Source organism: Ochlerotatus camptorhynchus, unplaced genomic scaffold, assembly GCF_037179485.1.
Source record: "Ochlerotatus camptorhynchus isolate MF236.1 unplaced genomic scaffold, CSIRO-AGI_Acam_v1.1 ptg000308l, whole genome shotgun sequence".
NCBI classification, from domain to species: domain Eukaryota; kingdom Metazoa; phylum Arthropoda; class Insecta; order Diptera; family Culicidae; genus Ochlerotatus; species Ochlerotatus camptorhynchus.
In genome coordinates this window covers 875958-896557 of record NW_027040796.1, presented here as the reverse complement: position 1 = coordinate 896557, position 20600 = coordinate 875958, and the positions used below count along the sequence as shown (strand labels likewise).

Sequence of the window (20600 nt, the reverse complement as noted above, 5' to 3'; positions counted from 1 at the left end):
CCTGCCTATTTGCCATTTCAATGCGTTGGCAAGCAAAAGAATTTCCTTAAGGGTGACCTTCAGAAACTTACCCGTCATAGGTCTAAATTATTCATTATTGGTGATTTTAATGCAAAACACCGCTCATGGAATAATGCTCAAAGCAATTTCAATGGTAATATTCTGTTTGATGATTGTTCTGCAGGTTATCACACTCTTCAATATCCAAACAGCCCAACATGCTTTTCATCAGCAAGAAATCCCTCAACTATTGATTGGGTCTTAACTGATTCATGTCAACTTTGTAGCCAATTGGTTACCCATGCTGACTTCGGTTCTGATCACCTTCCAGTAACTTTTGAAATATCTCAAGAAATAATTTCTAATCCCAACAGCTCTACTTTCAATTACCATAGAGCTGATTGGGAGCAATATCGAACATTTATGGAATATAACTTCGATCAAAACATTCCTTTGCAAACCAAAGATGAAATTAATTATGTTCTTGAATCCCTGACTACTTCTATAGTTGAAGCAAGAGCTGCCTCAGTACCAAAATGCGAGGTTAAATTCGATTCAATTATAATAGACGATGATCTTCAGCTCTTGATCCGTCTTAAAAATGTCCGTAGGAGACAATTTCAAAGAACACGCGATCCTGCCATGAAAGTTATCTGGCGGGATCTGCAAAAACAAATTAAAAAGCGATTCTCTGCCCTGAGGAACAAAACTTTTGAAAATAATGTTTCTAAATTAGACCCGAGTTCCAAACCCTTTTGGAAACTCACAACAATTTTGAAAAAAAAAAACGTCAAAAGCCTATTCCAGCGCTTAAAGAAGGTGGTAAAATTTTGATCACAAATTCGGAAAAAGCTCGAGAGTTCCCATAACATCAGTTTGGGTCTTACTAGCTCTATTGAGAATCAGGTTGCTCGGGATTATCTGAATATTTTCTGTCGGGAAAATATTTTGGATGATTCCTGGGGAACTGATTTGAACGAAGTAAGATCTATAGCTAAAAAGTTTCATAATATCAGGCATAACATTTGATAACGGCACAAAAGCATTTGTAAACAAACTTTCTAGGGCTCTTTACACGTGAACCAAAGTACGCCCACGCAAACCAACACCACTTTCGGAAAGGTGATAGTTGCCCCTATCCGATGGTGTTGTTGGTTTGTGTGGGCATATTTTGGTTCGTATGTAAAGGGCCTTAGAAAGTTTGTTTACAAATGCTTTTGTGCCGTTATCAAATGTTATGCCTGATATGAAAGCTCCAGGTGATGATGGAATTTTCTATATCCTCATAAAAAAAAAACTCCCAGAAAGTACCTTGTCTTTCTTGGTAAAATTATTTAACATGTGTTTCCATTTGGCATAAGTTCCTGATAAATGGAAAAATCCAAAAGTTGTTCCAATTTCGAAGCCGGATAAAAATATAACTGAAGCTTCTAGCTACCGTCCAATTAGTTTGCTTTCTTCAATAAGTAAACTTTTTGAAAGGATAATTTTAAGTAGAATGATGCTTCACATCAATACGAACTCAATTTTTGCAGATGAGCAGTTTGAATTTCGCCATGGGCATTCAACTATTCATCAACTCTTAAGAGTTACCAATTTAATTCGTTCGAACAAATCTGAAGGCTACTCAACTGGAGTTGCTCTTCTAGACATAGAAAAAGCATTTGACAGTGTTTGGCATGAAAGATTATTTAACTGGCAGATCAGAATTCATCAGAATTATCAGAATTCCAAATCTAATCGACTGTTCGATTGCCGGGAGTCGACGATTTTTATTAATGTAATACCCAACAAACATTTTGAGCTGCAGACTAGCTTATACAGGCAAATATTAGATGTATAAGCCAATTTTTGGCTGTATAAGCTAATCTGCAGCTTAAATTGTTAGTTGGGTATGCAATCATGACAAATGTATTTTGTAGCTGGACGTCGGGACTAACATTTGAAAAAGGTCATACATAATGGTAATACATATACAATTGCCTACTTTTAAAATTCGCATAACATAAGAACCACTGAATCTAGGAAAAAATATTATATGAGCTAATTCATAGAATTTTGGTATTATTTTACTTATAATTGCAAAATTTGATTATGTTATAACATTTATTAAATGCAACAAATAATTAAAACAATACTTTAAAGCATTTCACCATTTTACATTTTACAGCAATTTTTCTCTCAGTGTATATTTTGTTTGAAAATATAATATTATTGTTCCTCACTCACTCATGTATCCTGCACACCCCTAGTGGTGCATAGGGTCAACCAGAGCCGATGTTATAATAAGAGTCCCGTCAAGAGAAAATGTTGCGAACAAGCAGCACTGTTTGTGATTTATTTTTCATCAGAGTAAACGACAACCAGATTTTTTGCGTTAGCATCGGATGACTTTCATTCAATAGGGAAAAATTTCATGTCAATAACGAAGCTTCTGGGAGACAAAATCAATTATAGAACCGGGAAAATGTTCAAACAAGTGCTTGGTATAACTTATAAATACCAAAATATACTAAATACAGCGAAGAAATGTTATCAGTAATGAATGCAATACTTGTAGTTCACTGGCTGTGGGAACAATAATGTTTATTTACTTTGCTCGATTGGTATCCCGGTTGACAGTTCGATTGGTACTTCTGGCTTCACTCTTGGCGGGACTCTTATTATAACATCGACTCTGGGGTCAACTAGTTACCTTATATAGACCTTTTTGACTTTTAATTGTCTTTCTCTATCTAGCACACATGGAGAACGGACGGTTTGTTTTCCCACTAATTTGTTTCCCTCTTATTCGCGCTCATTCGATTTAAATGGTGCAATATTGTGCGCTGATTAAACATCAAAAAGCTCTATATAGAGATTCGCGGAACTGGCCATTTTGAGCCAATCGATTAGCGAGAACTGTCAAAATATGAGCCAAACTCAATGAGCTGGATTACCGAGGTCAAGCAGTCGGTTAAGTTGTGTGAGTAAAACCCCTGTACGATACATGCAATTAGTGACGTCACTAATTGCGTTTACGTTGATTTTTTGGATTAGTAACTCAACCATATTTCACGATCTGCTTCACCTCTTTCTGTAGTTCATTGAGCCAAACGAGCATGTTTATCGTTTTCCTGAATGCTTCAATTGAAGAGTATTGTAATCGGGGTGAAATAAATTAAAATAGAAAAGATATATACCAGGTAAGTAGTAAAAACAGTTTTTGATATTGCTGGTCAAAAGCGATGTAAAATCACATAATGGTTTTCACACAACATGCATTTGGTGCTGATGAAAATCGCTCCAGGCAGCTTCAGAAGTTTCCCACTTTCTTAAGCAAAATACAATTACGTGTGCTCGAAGCAGTACATTTTAACTAGGTACCACCAAATAATTATCATTGTAACATACACAAACGCATAGAATCAACTAGGGAAAAATCCGACGGTAGTCCGCAAAACTCCAGCCATTTTTCGAAGCTCAGTGTTTTTCGGAAACCGGTAAATTCTCACTTTGTTAAACTTCGTTGCACTTCCACGACCGCGATTAGGGCAAAACATGGCAATGCACTTTATATTCCATAAATGTTATTTGAAATTTAAGGAAACATAGTTGACCAGTTCACTGACAATTCAAACAACGTAAACAAACTCGTAGCGTAGAGAATGATAAAGTCGCGCAGAAAGCTGACACAGTTTGCTCCGCGGCAAGTGTTTGCAGCTTTTGTAAACAAAACAAATCACGTTGCCAAATCGTCTGATAATATTTCCGCTTATCTCTGTATAAAGGATTACTAGGGTCAACGTGATAGATTTACATCCTGGGCGGCTGCTCGCTTTTGCCACCTGGGCCCAGCTCAGAAAACTAAAATTTCTTCTCAGACGTCATTTTGATCAAAAATGTAACGTTTCAAAGCTATGATTTTTTGAACAAAAAACGCTTGTTTACATTCACCTTAATAACAAATTAGATCAAAAAAAAAAAGTGAAATACCGAAAAATGCCACTTTGGGAAGCTACCAACATAATATGTGCAAAGTTTGATTCAAATCTGGTAAATGGCCTTATTTTTAGAGTTTTGGTCTGTAAATGGACAGTTCCAAAGGCCAAATGACGAATCAGTAAACTTCGGCCTTCTTAGATTTGCATGAAACTTTGCGTAATTGTTTGTTATGGGCAATCATTCATATTTTTGCTAAAATGCGGCCATTTTAAATCTTGTAATTATTTTTTCAAAATCGCATCTTTGACATTTTTCAATAAATTTTAGCAAAAAAAGCAAAATACTCAAATATTGGGGGTTCAATTTTCATATGTTTTTAAAAAGCTTATGTAAAACGCAAACTTTTGAATTACTGAAAACCGTGGACACTTGATATTCGACAAAATCGTAGCACAAGAACTTTTGGTAAATTTCTTAAACTTTTAGTTAAAAATGCGTGCTAACAAGAGATAAAAATTTGACCCAAACTTTTTAATCTACGATTTTTGTCAATTTGTCCATTGTTTACAATACTCAAAAAATTTGCATTTTTCATGAGTTTAAAAAACAAAGTTTAAAATTGAACAAGGACATTTTGAAATATTTGAGTATTTAGATACTTTTTTTTTAATTATTACTCAAAATTATTAGAAAAAAAAACATTTACCGTGTAGGGTTTTTGATCTAATTTCCATCCTACTAAGCACAACCCGTGCTTTACCTCTCTTACCGGGTTTGAACAAAAAATGAGATATTTCTGTCAAATATGACTTCTAAATTGATTCACCTTTCCATACGAACCGTTGGATTTGATAAAGAACCACAAATTGATGATATATTGTTCAAAATCTAATATGTACTACTTCTTGATTCTAAATTTGATCGTTTGAGCAATTTGCATATTATGTGGCATTCTGCCCAGAAAACATAACCAATTAGATTTCTCACACGTCATGTTCGTGGTTAAATCGAAAATAGAACCCACCACTTCCTGTTCCAGTATGGTCTTGCTTTACTGGTTAGGCTAAGGGAGGCCCCAAAGTGTAAGTTACAGTATGTACTTGAATGAATATGTTTATGAATAATAGGACCTGGAGTTCTGTTTAGATTGATGTTTTTATATCAATATATGAAAAAAACAAAGATATCATGACCTTTCACACATTTGTTTACATTGATTGGTGTTACAACAACATGTTTCTTATCATAGATCCCCATTGCTTACCACTAGATAATTGGAAACCGTTTAATAATCGTTAGAGGTCATTACTGCAACGGAACAGACGTCTGAAACGTAGTTAGCAGGTGTTTCCTATGTAGCTATGTTCCCAGACCATTAATCAGCTAAGTACATCGAGTATGAATGCTCAGATATGAACAAAGATGTATTGATTTTGCTCGACTATTAGCATACACACAATGACTCGCCAAATGTTGAGGTTGTTAAAAATCTATCTAAGCCTTGGATTTGATTTGATTGGATTGGATTGAACTGAATTGGATGGGATTGGGCTGAATTGGATAACATATTGTATGGTAAGCACAATGGTATTATGTGCCCATGGAAGTTTAGAAAATTTTCTTTTTTGAAAGATCCCAGCCATCCGCCGTATTGTGTGCATCGATGTAATTAGTTGTATGTGACTTTTTTACTGCAAACAACCACATTGCATATGTTTTCATATGCAACTAATAGCTTGGCATGTTTTCTGTAAAAACAGTGTCTGTTTAGATAATTTAATAACGATCTAGAATACCTACTAATAACAAAAAGCTCCGGTGAACAAATGAATAACCTTTCCACCGGTTCCGACATGTGGCATGTGATTTCAAGGTCAAACCACCCATTTCAAATACACCCGAAGCACCATGCTTTTACTTAGATCCCTGCACAGATAAAAACCCTATACTTTGGAAACAAAATACCTGGCAAACTCTGTTTCGTGTTGTCATAAATATACATATAGCTTCCAGTACGTTAAACCAACTTTTCTACTTACTCATTTCCCCTGGACCGCACTAAGAACGGCTGATTTTTCCCATGCTGCTGTAGATTGGATGTCGAATTCCGTAGCGGACTCCGTCCACGGTAGATTTTCCCATTATTCATTCTCTCGACACTATTGGAACGGTTGCTGCTTTTGTTGTTCAAACTGTTCGATCGAACCATGCCGGAACCCGTCGTCCCGGCACCCTTCAGCAGATTGTTCACTTTCCTTCCGTTGTTGAAACTCTCCGTACTACCCCCAGAGCCACGCGTTCCCTGTTGCGGTCGGATTTGAATCCGACCACGTGAGTTATTGTTGTTGATATTGTTGTCTCGATAGTTGTTGAGATTTGTCACTGATTTCGAGTTGTATTTCTGGCCGCGAATCGAGCCACCGCCGCGGAACGACGTCGATGGTGACAGACCACGTGACGACGACGGTGGGCTCCTTAACGAAGAGGAGGTTCCTGGTGGTTTGTAAACCATGGTGGAGAGAGGCACAGAACAATAAATGAAACACTGTTATCGCCCGAATCGTAGGGAGTAGGACACTGTCAACTGTGGTTTTTCCCTTAGGGTGATGACGATACGGTGCTAGAAGCTTCAACACGAATAACAAAGCACAAGAATTTTGATTGTTTGCATTCACTCATTCAGTTCACAACATTGACAAACATTGCACCTTTTTATTTGTCTAATAACACCTGCTGGTTGTTTTTTGTTCGAATCAATGTTTGCACTTGGATAGACATAGGCTAATGAAGCTTTAATTCCGAGTTGAGGTTGGCCAATTGCGCACATAGGGGGACCTATAGGTGACATAGAGGAAGGGAAAATGGAATATGATTAATTTTGTCTTGGGAAATAGGAAATAGAAGCGAACATGAATGAAGTAGGGGAAATGGATGTATATTCGGCCTAAATGCCCCTAATTTGGGCCCATACATAAATTTAGCAATCGACTAAATTTTCAATAGCGGCCAAAAAAATCCATTAGTACCGTCCCAATGACGCGTTAATTTAGATAAAATTGATAAACAGCAGGCTTTTAGCGATGGGCCCAATCTTAGATCCATAGGCCAACATTAGAGCCATTTCCTCTACCTACCGGAAACATATTGAGAGGAATCTGTTTAACATTGTTTGTTTCTTTTACAAAACTAGGTATTCGTAATGAAATAAAATATGACAACATTTACATCACTAAATAAAATTATAAATTTATCTTATTGGAATTAGCTGCAGAAAATTGGTGGAGGTGACAAATCGAACCCATCAACACATGGGTCGGGACGAACGGTTTTACTTTTCTTCCTTGTTTCGCCTCTCAAAATTCCAACGACCTCGGCTGGGATTAAACCCAAGCCCACTGAGGTGAGAAAGCAGTCAAAACCTGACACTTGTTTTTTTTCAATTACAAAAGGAGCGTTATTTCCAAGGATTGTCAATGGCGCAGTAAACCCTCCTTACGTCGCTGGTATCGAGTACTTGGGAATGCTATACTGATTCAGTATTTTTCTGTAACTTGTATTGCACATTACATTCGTTGCAACTTTCAAATGGATGTGTGCATAATGTTACTTTAGAAAACTGACCAACGTGCGATTTCAGATAAGCCACAGCATTGACCAAGTTTACAAATCAAATTTGTAGCACGCTATATCACCGCAAAATATTAGGTTTAACTGGTGTCAGGCATTCGCTCCCAGATACCTATTTAGAGTAAGCGTGATGAAAACACTAATTATGTTACCTCAAGCTACCACATTGCAGCCTGAATCAATCCACCGGACATTGATGTCCTGTCTATTAACGTCGTCATTACTAAGTACTAGCTTTTATCCCTACAGCAATGTGCGGATCAATTTCGTTACCTTCAAGGTTTTGTGTGTTAACACGTTTGTCATTGATGTGCCGATGTACTACTAAATTGCTTTTTTATCGAATTGGAAATGTCAGGACTAAGTGCGGACGCAATAATTCTGACCCCTATTACTTTTGCGTCATGCATTTACTTGGTGATTTGGGCCACTTGATTAGAAAGAGTTAATTAAATTTGCTTTGTAATGACGACAGACAATTGTTTGAAGAACCTCTGGTTAGTTATTAGCTAGTACAACCAACAACGACGGAGTTGAGAAAGCGTTTAACCTGAATCACTAATAAATAATGTATGATCTCTCGTGACATTCAAAGTAAAGTTGTTGCTGACGGTGAGAAAGATCGCTATCTCTCTTCTTTGGCTTTATTACGTCCCTACTGGAACTTTACACCGGCTCTCAACTTAACATTGTTTGATCACTTCCACAGTTGTTAATTGGGTGCTTTCTAAGCAATAATTGTGTGGCAAGAACAAACATACTCTACGCTGAGGCAAAAGAACGTATGAATTCCATAAGAACCACTTTTGAATTTAAGCCACAAAAAAACGGGATGAATCTCATAATGTTGACAAAAAAAATAAAACTCAGCAGCCTGGAATTGAAGCATAGACGTTGAGATTAACGCGAACACTGGCGTGGTATCCAAAGTACGGTGATAGAGGAAATGCTTCACCAAACCCGACTGCGGCTCAAAACGGCGTATGTTCTCCATGTTAGCAGCGGCTGATAACCGTCCTAATGCCAGCGTGAGGTTCTAAACAGAGCTGTACACGATGGTCCCCCGGCGAGACAGGGGGTTGGGGCAGGCCCAACAAGCCGCCCTGAAAAAAAAACAAAGTTGCAAATATCGAAGAAAATAAATACGGATCGGAATAATCGGCACAGACCTACGCGACGAACTAAGGAAACTCGGAACATGGAACTGCAAATCGCTCGGCTTCCCGGGTTGCGATAAGTTAATCTATGACGAACTTCAACCACGCATCTTCGAAGTCATAGCACCGACAAACCGACATGAAACTTAAACTACTTAACTCTTGATCGAGAATCCATAACGGCCGATTCAAATGTGCAGCGATCCCATCTGCCAAAACCATTCTTTTTATCTAGATAAAAATAATTTGTCCGGAATAGATTAGACACTAACCAACACATAAATGTTGCACCCGTGTTCGTGGCTAGGATAAAGATTTTTCGCGAACATGGCGACAGATGTCAGTTTTGTGCTTTGATCAGAAATGTCATGCTAATTTGTATGGTCATTCACGTCGGTTTGTCAGTGGTCATAGCACTGCACTAACTTTGCTGGTTGGGACAAAAGGTATGGAAAAGCGGGCATCGAGCGGCTACTTTCTACCAGAGCTGTGGCACCATCAACGTGCTGGGAACCGGCTTTGTAGATGCGCCAACGCGTGATTGGTTGGCAGCCGATCAACGCGAGGATGTACAAGCTGAGGATTAAATAAGTGCCGTTTCTTCAACTACAGCATCATCAACGTGCACTCCCCTTCACCAAGGGAGACCCGACGACGAGAAAGAAGCGTTTTATGCGCAGCTGGAGCAGGTGTATGACGACTGTTCGCAACGGGACGTTAAAATCGCCATCAGCGACATGAACGCTCAGGTAGGACAAGAGGTAATGTACAGACCGGCAATCGGGCCAAACAGGCTGCATGCCGTTTCGCCCGCAAGGATATCCACAAATCCAACACACAGAAAACCAAATCGATCATGTTCTAATCGACGGGAAATTCTTCGCACGTACCGCAGTGCGAACATTGATTCGGACCACTACCTAGTTGCAGTATGCATGCGCTTGGGACAGCTACTCTTGAAAATGGCTGGAGGGACATCCGTTCCGCCATAGGTAATATTACTGCAGTGGCACTAGGTCCTGCGATCCCGGACCGAAGAAATAACTGGTTTTACGGCGAATGCATACTGTTAGTAGAGGAGAAGAATGCGGCACGGGCGAGAATGCTGCAAAACCGCATTATACCCCGTACAGACTATGGCTTATATCATGTAATATAGGCCAGCGGTGCCGGTGGTGTAGTGGTAAGCGTGATTACTTCTCACCCCAACAGGCCTATAACATCTCTGATCACGCCTATAACGGAAGTAAAGCCGTTGGTCCTCGGTTCATGAGTTGATGGGTCGAAAGGTAGGGTCCAGGTGTGGGAGCTGCCTCCCTGGCGTCGGTAGCATTGGTGCTCAGCACGGAAAACAAGATCGACGGAAAACAAATCAAAGAAAAAAAATGTAATATTGAGATTTTCACGTCTGGTTGTATTGGTGCGATATGTGAGAGCGTGTTAGTGAATATCCGAGGAAAATACATAACAAATCGATGTCAAACTCATTTTGACAGGTCTACCTTCATACATTTTTTAGGTTATCCAGAGGAAAATAATAAACAACTTTACACGGCGTTGCTTCCGCTAGTGTGCGTGCGGTAAACGTCACTAATCTCTATAGGCTGTCTTGCAATGAGCACTCATACATCTAGTTTTCACTGGAAATCCTATGTATGAGTGCTCATTACAAGACAGCCTATATTACATGATATAAGCCATAGTCTGTCCGGGTATTAGATTGCATGTCGAGCTGTACCGCGTAAACGACACACGGAAGTTGTACGAGAAGCTAAATAGTTCGCGCAAAGGCTACTTGCCGCAAGCCGATATGTGCAAGGACTTGGACGGTAACCTTCTCACGAACGAGTGTGTGGTGATTGAGAGGTGGAAGCAGTACTATGACGAGCACCTCAACGGTGATGCAGCAGAAAACGAATGTGGCACGGCAACAGATCTTGGAGCCCGCGCAGAAGACGACAGGCTACCGGCCTCTGATCTTCAAGAAGTTGAGGAGGAGATCAGTCGGCTGAAGAACAACAAAGCAACAGGTGTAGATCAACTACCAAGTGAGCTATTAAAATGCGGTGGTGAAGCACTGGCTAGAGCGCTGCAGTCGGTAATTGCCAAGATTTGGGAGGAGAGGATATTACCGGAGGAGTGGATGGAAGGTGTCGTATGCCCGAGCGTATGCCCAATCTACAAAAAGGGTGACAAGTTGGATTGCTGCAACTACCGCGCGATTATAGATACTATAGATTCCATAGATAAGCGGAGGCACAAAAAGTTGATTTGGCAACCATGAAAAGCTCGTTGTGCAGTTTTGTTTTGTCAATACGAAAGTAACGATTTTAAATTGGCTCACTACTTGACTAGCCTATTGGTCCCAAGCAAATCGATTAACGTATCCCATTCTAGTATAAATTCCAGTACTACACTATGTTTGTTTTGAATCGCTATGAAAGTTTGACAGATAAAATGAGGGGTTCGTGGATTTTCCAATGTTTCGAGGGGTGCATCGATTAGCTTGGGACCGAAGATAGTACCAGAGCTGAGCCAAAAAGTTTAGATCGTTTCTTCGGGACCTTCTGGTCTTAGAGTTACCTCTATGATATTACCACCAACAAACCGACATGACACTTAATTATGAGTTATGCCCGAAAATTGTAAACGGCCGATTTAAATGTGCAGTGATCCGAACTGTAAAGCCATAGGATTGTTTGATCTAATTAAAAACAATTTGTTCAGAATAGATCAGTCACGAGCCAATTCATAACTTTTGCATACGGGTTCATGGCTTAGCTAAATATTTCCCGCGAACACGGAGCCAGATGTCAGTAGTGTGCTTTGGTCAGAAATTTTAATGTTTTTGCTATGGTCATTCATGTCGGTTTGTCGGTGAAAGCGTTTTATACTCATAATATTACAATACTTCTCCCGCTAAAAACACCATGATGACGTCATGCTCGTTTGGTTACACTAATTGACAGCTCGTTTGGCTACATTCTACTTTGTATCTGTAGTATCTATACGCGCGATCACACTGCTGAACGCGTTAGAAGGTGTGATAAGAAGAGCTGGGATAGACACGAATAGCACAACCTTCTGGAAGTTCATCCAGCTTTTTGGCTTCACCGATGACATAGACATCATGGCACGAGCTTTGAGACGATGGCGGAAACGTACATCAGATTGAAGGCTGAAGCTAGGCGGATAGGACTTGCAGGGTGTCGACTCAATGATGAAAACCAAATTCCCTAATATTCCCTGATTTTCCAGTAATTTTAAAAAATGCAGGTACGGTGTCTACATGGTTTTGTCAACACGACCTCATCAGTTATTACTTTCCTCAGATATTTACTACCGAATAAGCAATTCTAGCTGCAGACCAGCCTATACAGGCACAAATTAGCTGCATGAGGATTTTTTTTGCTGTATTAGCTAGTCTGCAGCCACAATTTTTAGTTGGGTAGTGCTTTCTGGACATTTTTTCATTAAATACCACATGCACCTCTAACCCATGAAGAGTAGTCCAGTAAAATCTCTAATTAAATAAAGCGTTGGATACATTTTATAGCATGCAAAAAAGACATAAATCGCATGTTGCCCAATACGGGAAGGCACCGCATTTTTTCTAAATTAACTAATTGTATGCGCCAGGGAATCAGTTCAATTCATGATTAATAGTAATGAGTGAAGGAAACTGCAACCATCTCAATATCAATCTAAAAACAAGGCTTCCTTAATCGATTAAAGTTTGCAGCCAAAATACTCGATTAACTTCATGACATGAGAAGAGGTCCTTCACATGGCGATTTTCGCACCCTTAGAAGCAGTGTTGAAAATATTCACGAAAACTCCCAATGACTCGCGAACTTTTCCCTTGTTGAAGTTCGTGAAATTTCGTGAAATTTTAGCTAGGGGCAAAATTTACACAGTTCTCCTACAGCTTGCATATGAAACACTTGTCTTTAATCCCTTTATAATTTCTCCCTTGAGTACAATTTGAGACCTAGCTCCACAAGAAAATTATTCCGGATAGTACGCTTAACAAAACGCTAATTCACGGCCAGATTCCTAGGGTGGGAAATTGTAAAAACAACGCTTTCACCTCCAAAATTCAGTACCTTAATTTCATCGCAATTGCAATACTAAAACTTCATTGAGAAGATAATCTTCCAATGAAGATCTAGAATACTGTCGAGGCAATGTTAGTCTACGTTTCTTGAATCATTATTCAATCATAGCAGTGCTATTCCAAGGCTATTATCGTAAATACTCATTTAGTTTATTATCTGAGCTAGTCAGGCTGTTAAGAACACAATAAGGAACAAGAACTACAAGTGATCAGAAAAAAATCATCTTCTTCTCTTAACTCTTCACCATTGTTGAATTGGTTATAAAGCGCTCCAATGCGCCCAAAGGAACTACGTCAGGCGTAATCAGTCGTAACATCTATGAACAGACGCACATACCCATTTGGAGGATATATTTTGCAACAAATAACAACGTCTATTGTCTACAGTAGTAGATTTTTTATAAACCCTCAGGATCGCAGTTTAACTCAGGAATGTGTCAACACCCAGTATGAGCTGAATTTACATTAGGCGCAAAATAATTAAAATACCCTTTTATTTTAGTAATTCTTGCTCAACTTGCAAAAATGCCCCATCAAGCATTGAGCAACCACAAATTCACAACTCTATTTAAAAATTTAAACCATCCTCAAACTACACTGAGTAATTAAGTTGTTTGAACTAGCAAAGTTTGTCATACTTATGTGATTAATTAATATTTCCCTGAAATTCAATTAAATTCCCTGAGATTCCCTGATTTTCCAGGTCCAAAAATGAATTCCCCGGTTTCCAGATTTTTTTCAGGTAGTCGACACCCTGACTTGACATCAACGCATCGAAGACGAAACACATGAGAGGAAGAGGTTCTAGGGAAGACAATGTTAGTCTCCCACCCCGAGTTCAGATTGACGGTGACGAAATCGAGGCTCACTGGTGACCGCCGAAAATGACTATCTACAAGACGCTGATTAGACCGGTGGTCCTCTACGGCAACGAGATCTGGACTATGCTCGTGGATGACCAACGCGCCCTTGGTGTTTTCGAACGGAAGGTGTTGCGTACCATCTACGGTGGAGTACAGATGGATGACGGAACGTGGAGGAGGCGAATGAACCACGAATTGCTCCAGCTGCTAGGAGAACCATCTATCGTCCACATTGCAAAAATTTGGGTGACTACGAAGGGCTGGGCACGTCGTAAGAATGCCACACGACGACTCAGTGAAAATGGTTCTCAAAAGCGACCTAACAGGAACAAGAAGAAGAGGCGCGCAGCGGGCAAGGTTGATCGACCAAGTAGAAGACGACCTGCGGACCCTTCGCAGACTACGAAGCTGGTGACGTGTGGCCATGAATCGAGTAAAGTGGAGACGACTCTTCGGACAGCAGAGGACAACAAGGCCTGATTGGTAAGGCAAGTATGTTGAGATTATGGTATAGACCTGATGAAAAAAATTCAAACTTTGTTTGTTTTACGCCACCTTAAATCCGAATGAGCCCAAATTTTGCATCGGGTATTTTCAACCGATGGAAACTAACGATTTTAAATTGGCTCACTACTTGACAAGCCTATTGGTCCTATACAAACGATTAACGTACCCCATTCTAGTCGAAATTATAGTACTACACTATGTTTGTTTCGATTCACTATGAAAGTTTGACAGATAAAATGAGGGGTTCGTGGATTTTCCTATTTTTTGAAGGAGTGCATCGATTAGCTTGGGACCGAAGCTAGTACCAGAGCTGAGCCAAAAATTTGAGCATGTCTCTCCGGGACCTACTAGTCTTAGAGTTACCTCTATGGTAGTATTAACAACCGGTGCAAACTAACGATTTTAAATTGGCTCACACTGTACTAGCTTATCGGTCTCACGTACATCGATGAGCGTACCCCATTCAAGTCGAAATTCTAGTACTACACTATGATGTTTATTTTGATTCGCTATGAAAGTTTGACAGATAAAATGAGAGGTTTGTGGACCTTCTGGTCTTAGAGTTACCTCTATGTGGTATTAACATAGAGGTAACTCTAAGACCAGAAGGTCGAGAAGAACCGAGCTCAACTTTTTGGCTCAGCTCTGGTACTATCTTCGGCCCCAAGCTAATCGATGCACTCCTCGAAACATAGGAAAATCCACGAACCCTTTATTTTATCTGTCAAACTTTCATAGCGAATCAAAACAAACATAGTGTAGTACTGGAATTTATACTAGAATGGGGCACGTTAATCATTTGCTTGGGACCAATAGGCTAGTCAAGTAGTGAGCCAATTTAAAATCGTTAGTTTCGAATTGATTGTTGGTATTAATTCGTCGGTGGTATCAACCCATATATTTTTAGATCCTCGCGTCATAATAATTTATTCATTCTAGGACTGAAAATGGCTCGATAATGATGCCTGTCTGCGACGTATGTGTACATTTTCCTTTGTTCTATCAAATTGAGCTCAGATGTTTAATGAATGTGTTATTCTCTAAGGCTATTTACAAAGTTTTTGTGGAAATCTATGTCAGTCTTCAAAGACCTAAAACAAGGGGAAGATACCAACAAATGCCTCTCAAACCTGTACTAGCAACCCAAAAAACAATTGAGAGTCACAAATTTGTATATAGGGGAAATGGATGTAATGTCGGTCTAAATGCCCCTAATTTGGGCCCATACATTAATTCAGCAATCGAATAAATTTTCAATAGCGACCAAAAATATCCATTAGTACCGTCCCAATGACGCGTTCATCTAGATAAAATTGATAAATAGAGCCATTTCCCCTATATTTAATAAATTCTGTATTACAGTGTATAGTGCTGAATAATAATTTAATTTTCCACTCTATATTATGAAATTAGTTCAAAATTATTTAACTAGCAGAACTCAGTAGGTAATTCATCAAAATTCCAAATCTAAACGACTATAGTTATATGGGACCTCCCTTAGCTCAGTCGGTAAAGGCGCAGCTACAAAGCAAGACCATGCTGGAGGTGGCTGGGTTCGATTCCCGGTCCGGTCTAGGAATTTTTCAGGTTGGAAAATTTCTCGACTTCCCTGGGCATAGAAGTATGATTGGACTTGCCACACAATTATACCAATGCAAAAATGGTATGTATGGTATGGTAAAGAATATGTTATAGCAGGAGTTCCTCAGGGTATCATTATTTACATTTACACTTTGACGGGCGTAAAGTTTCAGTTGGGAAGTAATAGCCAATTGATAGCAATGCGTCAATGGATGTAGCAGGACTTTTGAATTATTGTTCTGTGAATTTTCTTCAATGACAATGACTACAATATCCAAAAACAGGTTTCGTCAAGCAATTTAGAACCACTATTAGTTCCATAATCAAGTAACAATGCAAGTTTTATAGAGGTTTTAAAGCGTTCGAGAAGTCTAAATCATGGTCAACAATACCCTAATAAATTCACCAAGCCTCTGTCCACCATAGGATGTTACTCAGACAGCAACAGACTATAGTACTTATATCAAAAGCTATACATAACTAATGACAGCCCCATCATGGTTGGATAACAGTTCAAAAGGTCAATCACCGAAATTTATCAAGAGAAAGAACATTGCTTAGCAAATTTTCAACAATATTTACAAACTAGTACACCATCACGTATCATACTAAACTACAATGATCGCTCGATGAATCGATAATAAAGGAACCACAACTGGAGTTGCTCTTCTAGACATAGAAAAAGCATTCGACAGTGTTTGGCATGAAGGTTTGATTGCTAAATTGAAAAAGTTTAATTTTCCACTTTATATTATGAAATTAGTTCAAAATTATTTAACTGACAGAACTCTTCAAGTAAATTATCAAAATTCCAAATCTAATCGACTACCTGTTAGGGCAGGAGTTCCTCAGGGTAGCATTCTTGGGCCTATATTGTATAACATTTTCACTTCGGACCTCCCTGATTTGCCTCAGGGTTGCCACAAATCTTTGTTCGCTGATGACACAGGCATTTCCGCTAAAGGAAGAAGTCTTCGTGTTATTTGCAGCAGACTTCAGAAAAGTTTAGATATTTTCTCTTCTTATTTACAAAAATGGAAGATTTCTCCCAACGCTTCCAAAACTCAACTTATAATATTTCCACATAAGCCTAGAGCTTCGTTTTTGAAACCTAGTAGTAGTCACATAGTCACTATGAACGGAGTTCCAATTTCCTGGTCAAACCAAGTGAAATATCTTGGATTAATACTTGACCAAAAATTAACTTTTAAAGATCACATTGAGGGCATTCAAGCCAAATGTAACAAATATATTAAATGTTTGTATCCTCTTATAAACAGGAAATCCAAACTTTGCCTGACGAATAAACTTCTAATATTTAAACAAGTTTTTAGACCGGCCATGCTTTACGCTGTACCAATATGGTCTAGTTGCTGCACTACCAGGAAAAAAGCACTTCAAAGGATTCAGAACAAAATTCTGAAAATGATTTTGAAGTTGCCTCCCTGGTACAGTACAACCGATTACATAGAATTTCGAATGTTGAGACTTTAGCACAAATGTCCAACAAAATAATTAATAATTTCAGGCAAAAATCGTTGCAATCCTCAATTGCAACGATTAATTCCCTTTATACTTAGATAAGATTTAGTTTTAGTTTTTAGTTTTAAGATATCAATTGTTATACTGACATGCAGGTTAAAAAACCTGTTTAAAATACTGAATTGCCAAGACATGAACAATGTAAAAACACTTAGATATATATCATAACAATTAAGGCTGGTACGTTACTGCAGTAACTGGAGCACCTAGGTTAAAATGAAATGTAATTTATTTTGAATTTGGAACAAATAAAGAGTTAAAAAAAAAAAAAAAAAAAAAAAAAAAAAAAAAAAAAAAAAAAAAAAGGAACCACAACACATAAAAATTTGAAGCAGGAAATCGATTGAAAACTATCTAATAAGACCATCGTAGAGAACTAGAAAAAAAAACAAGCTTTACTATGGTTCTACGGTTAACAGTATATCGACTCATGGAGGGTTCACTGTACTTGCACTCAATTTTCCCACTACAAAAATGCAGACAAAACACCACAAAAGGAAGCCAGGAAAGCCGTCCAATTAATTATGCAGCCAAAACTAGGAAAAGAGTCCAAATAACCTGTATAATTACATACTTGCAGGAGGCAAACACACTACACTGCTGTTCAGTTCGCGTTGAGACGGAGGAAGTTTTTGTTGATATTTAGGCCACCCGGTCGCACAACCGACAACAATCACAAAGCACACTCTCTTCCGCTTTCTTCCTCATTGATCGCCAGCCCTTGATTTGTTCGTAACACTTTCACGTGGGTTTACTGTCGTTAAAAATTTATCCAACACCACTTCCACGCATCGTTCCCCACCGGGAGTCAAGCGCCTATAACGCACCACTGCGGCAACCTTGATGGGTTCACTATCTACTGGCCACACCGATCGAAACTGAATATGAGTGCTGCAATTATCCGTACTTCATTCCTAAAAAAACAGTTTGTTCAACCACGCTACTCCATCAACCGTCGCTCGCAACGGAATGGTGGACTGACAGTGCACTACACTTTGCCGGAATCCATGACCACCCGACGATATGTGCCGTGTGCGAGAATGGCCGACCGTTCCACTAAGGACAAGGACACGCAAGCCTTCGCCGTCGCTGGACACACAATAACAAATCTGGAAAGACTGCGGCCTGGGGCTGAGGAGGCGAAGGCGAACCCCAAGCAAACGAACGAATAATTGCCCCCACCAGGTAGTGCGATGACGAGGGGGACACGAACCACTATCCACCTCACTTTACATGTAGATTTTAACCGGCAGGCTAACAGGTTACACTGCCACCCACTGCACTGGATAACGGAAGGAACTCGGGGAAAACGCGTCCGGTCAGTTCAACGGTCAGCACTCGTGTGATTTTCACTCGCTCGGAACTAGGAATCGGAGTCCATGCAAATGTCCTGAACCACTCAATCATTGTGCCTAATAAGTACAGTACTGCTGACTGTGTATGGATGTATGTTTACTAGTGCAAGTGACGGGGTGACTTTTAACGTGGTGAAGCAGCGGTTGGTGTTTGCGCACGAGAATTATTTAAATGAATATGGAAAAAGGAAAAAGCGAGGAAAAGTGTGAATGTGAAAAATTGCTCGATGCTTTGGACGAGCTTTGCCACCGCCGCCGGTCGTTTCGAGACCTCCCATGCGGTGGGCAACGTTTGGTTGTCTAGGTTGTGTACTGATGGGTGGTGGATTACACATGCTGCCGTATGGAATGCAGGATGATTAATTGATAATCTAATGTGTGATGTAATCTTGAAAATAGTTGCAATATTTGAATGTTTCAAAGGTGTTCAATGGGGTGACCGAAGCAAAAATTTTTGTCTTGGATTCAGTGTGCTATAGATTGCTTCGTTTTATATAAACAAATATATGTTATCATGACAGCTACCCTCCAGATGGATTCATAACCACAAAATATGAATATGAGCATAAAATGGATTAAGATCGATAAAGTTGGGTTTAGACAGGGCAAGTCAATTGATCAAGTCAGTTGAATTCAACTGACTTGAACGCGAATTGAACGTGTAAACCATGCCATTCAACTGACTTGATCAACTCACTTGAATTGAAAAAAGTTGAACCAGACTCAACTTTTCAAGCCAATTGAATTCAAGTTGATCATTTGACTTGCCTTGTCTAAACCCAGCTTAAAGGATTAAGTGTCGCGCAAATGGTTTAAGTTTGTCTGGAGATTTTGTTGAATTATTAATACTATAATAATATGAGAGATTTTTATATTTAACTATAAGTTTAAAAATTTTGAGTTGGTTACTCTAGATTTGAAGTTTTTCACCCAATCACATTAGATGAACTTAGAGTTATTTGTTTTTCATTAGGAAAATCGGCTGGAGTAGATAATGTTAATGCTAGAGTTATTCAAGATTGCTTTCATGTCATTGGCCACATCTTGCTGGACCTTATTAATGAATCATTACAAACTGGACATGTGCCACAAATTTGGAAGGAATCCTTAGTGGTCCCTATTCAAAAAGTTGCTGGAACGATTAAAGCCAAAGAGTTTCGTCCCATCAACATGTTGCACACATTAGAGAAAATTTTAGAACTTGTTGTTAAAGGCCAGCTGTTGGAGTATTTAAATATTAATAGCATAGAGGTAATAGTTTGTTGATACCAGAACAATCGGGATATCGGGAAGTGTGTAAACATACGATTGTTGCTGTTTTTTTCGATCTTAAACGCGCTTTTGAAACAATTTCTAGGCCCTTATTGTTAAGATCAATCAAGCGCTTTGGAATTACGAGTACTGCATATAAATGGTTTGAAAGCTATTTGTCTGACAGAACTCAACGGACTGTTTTTAATGATTCTGTTTCCAGTCCCGTGGGGAATACCCTTGGAGTGCCCCAGGGAAGTGTATTAGGGTCCCTGTTATTTATTATGTATATTAATGACTTGCGACGTGTTTTACGATTTTGTGATATTAATCTTTTTGCAGATGATACTGTGTTATTCATTGCAGCTAAGGATTTAGATGATGCCGTTTTACACTTGAATGAAGATTTGCGTTCTATAAGCAGTTAAAATTGAATACAAGTAAAACTAAATTTATGATAATTTCGCGGAATCGAGTAAATGAGAACGTCTCTGTTGTAATTCATGATGAGATTATTGATCGCGTTCGGGAGATTAAATATCTTGGCGTGATTATTGATGACACACTTAAGTTCAACTCTCACATTGACAATGTCATCAAGAAAATTGCCAAGAAGTATGGAATTCTAGGTCGACTGAAAAACGATCTTAACTGTTGCCAGTAAAATACAGCTATA

General features: G+C 39.0%; 1 protein-coding gene across 2 annotated transcripts in view; it reads right to left on the bottom strand.

Moving 5' to 3' along the window:
• Window positions 1–6436, bottom strand: part of Klp54D (Kinesin-like protein at 54D) — a 47234-nt gene extending 40798 nt beyond the window's left edge. For both annotated transcript variants that reach the window (XM_065229141.1, XM_065229140.1), the window contains exon 1: window positions 5964–6436. In XM_065229141.1, coding sequence (XP_065085213.1) covers window positions 5964–6436 — 473 coding nt within the window. The remainder of the gene's footprint in view (window positions 1–5963) is intronic.
• Between the last annotated feature and the right edge of the window lie 14164 nt (window positions 6437–20600).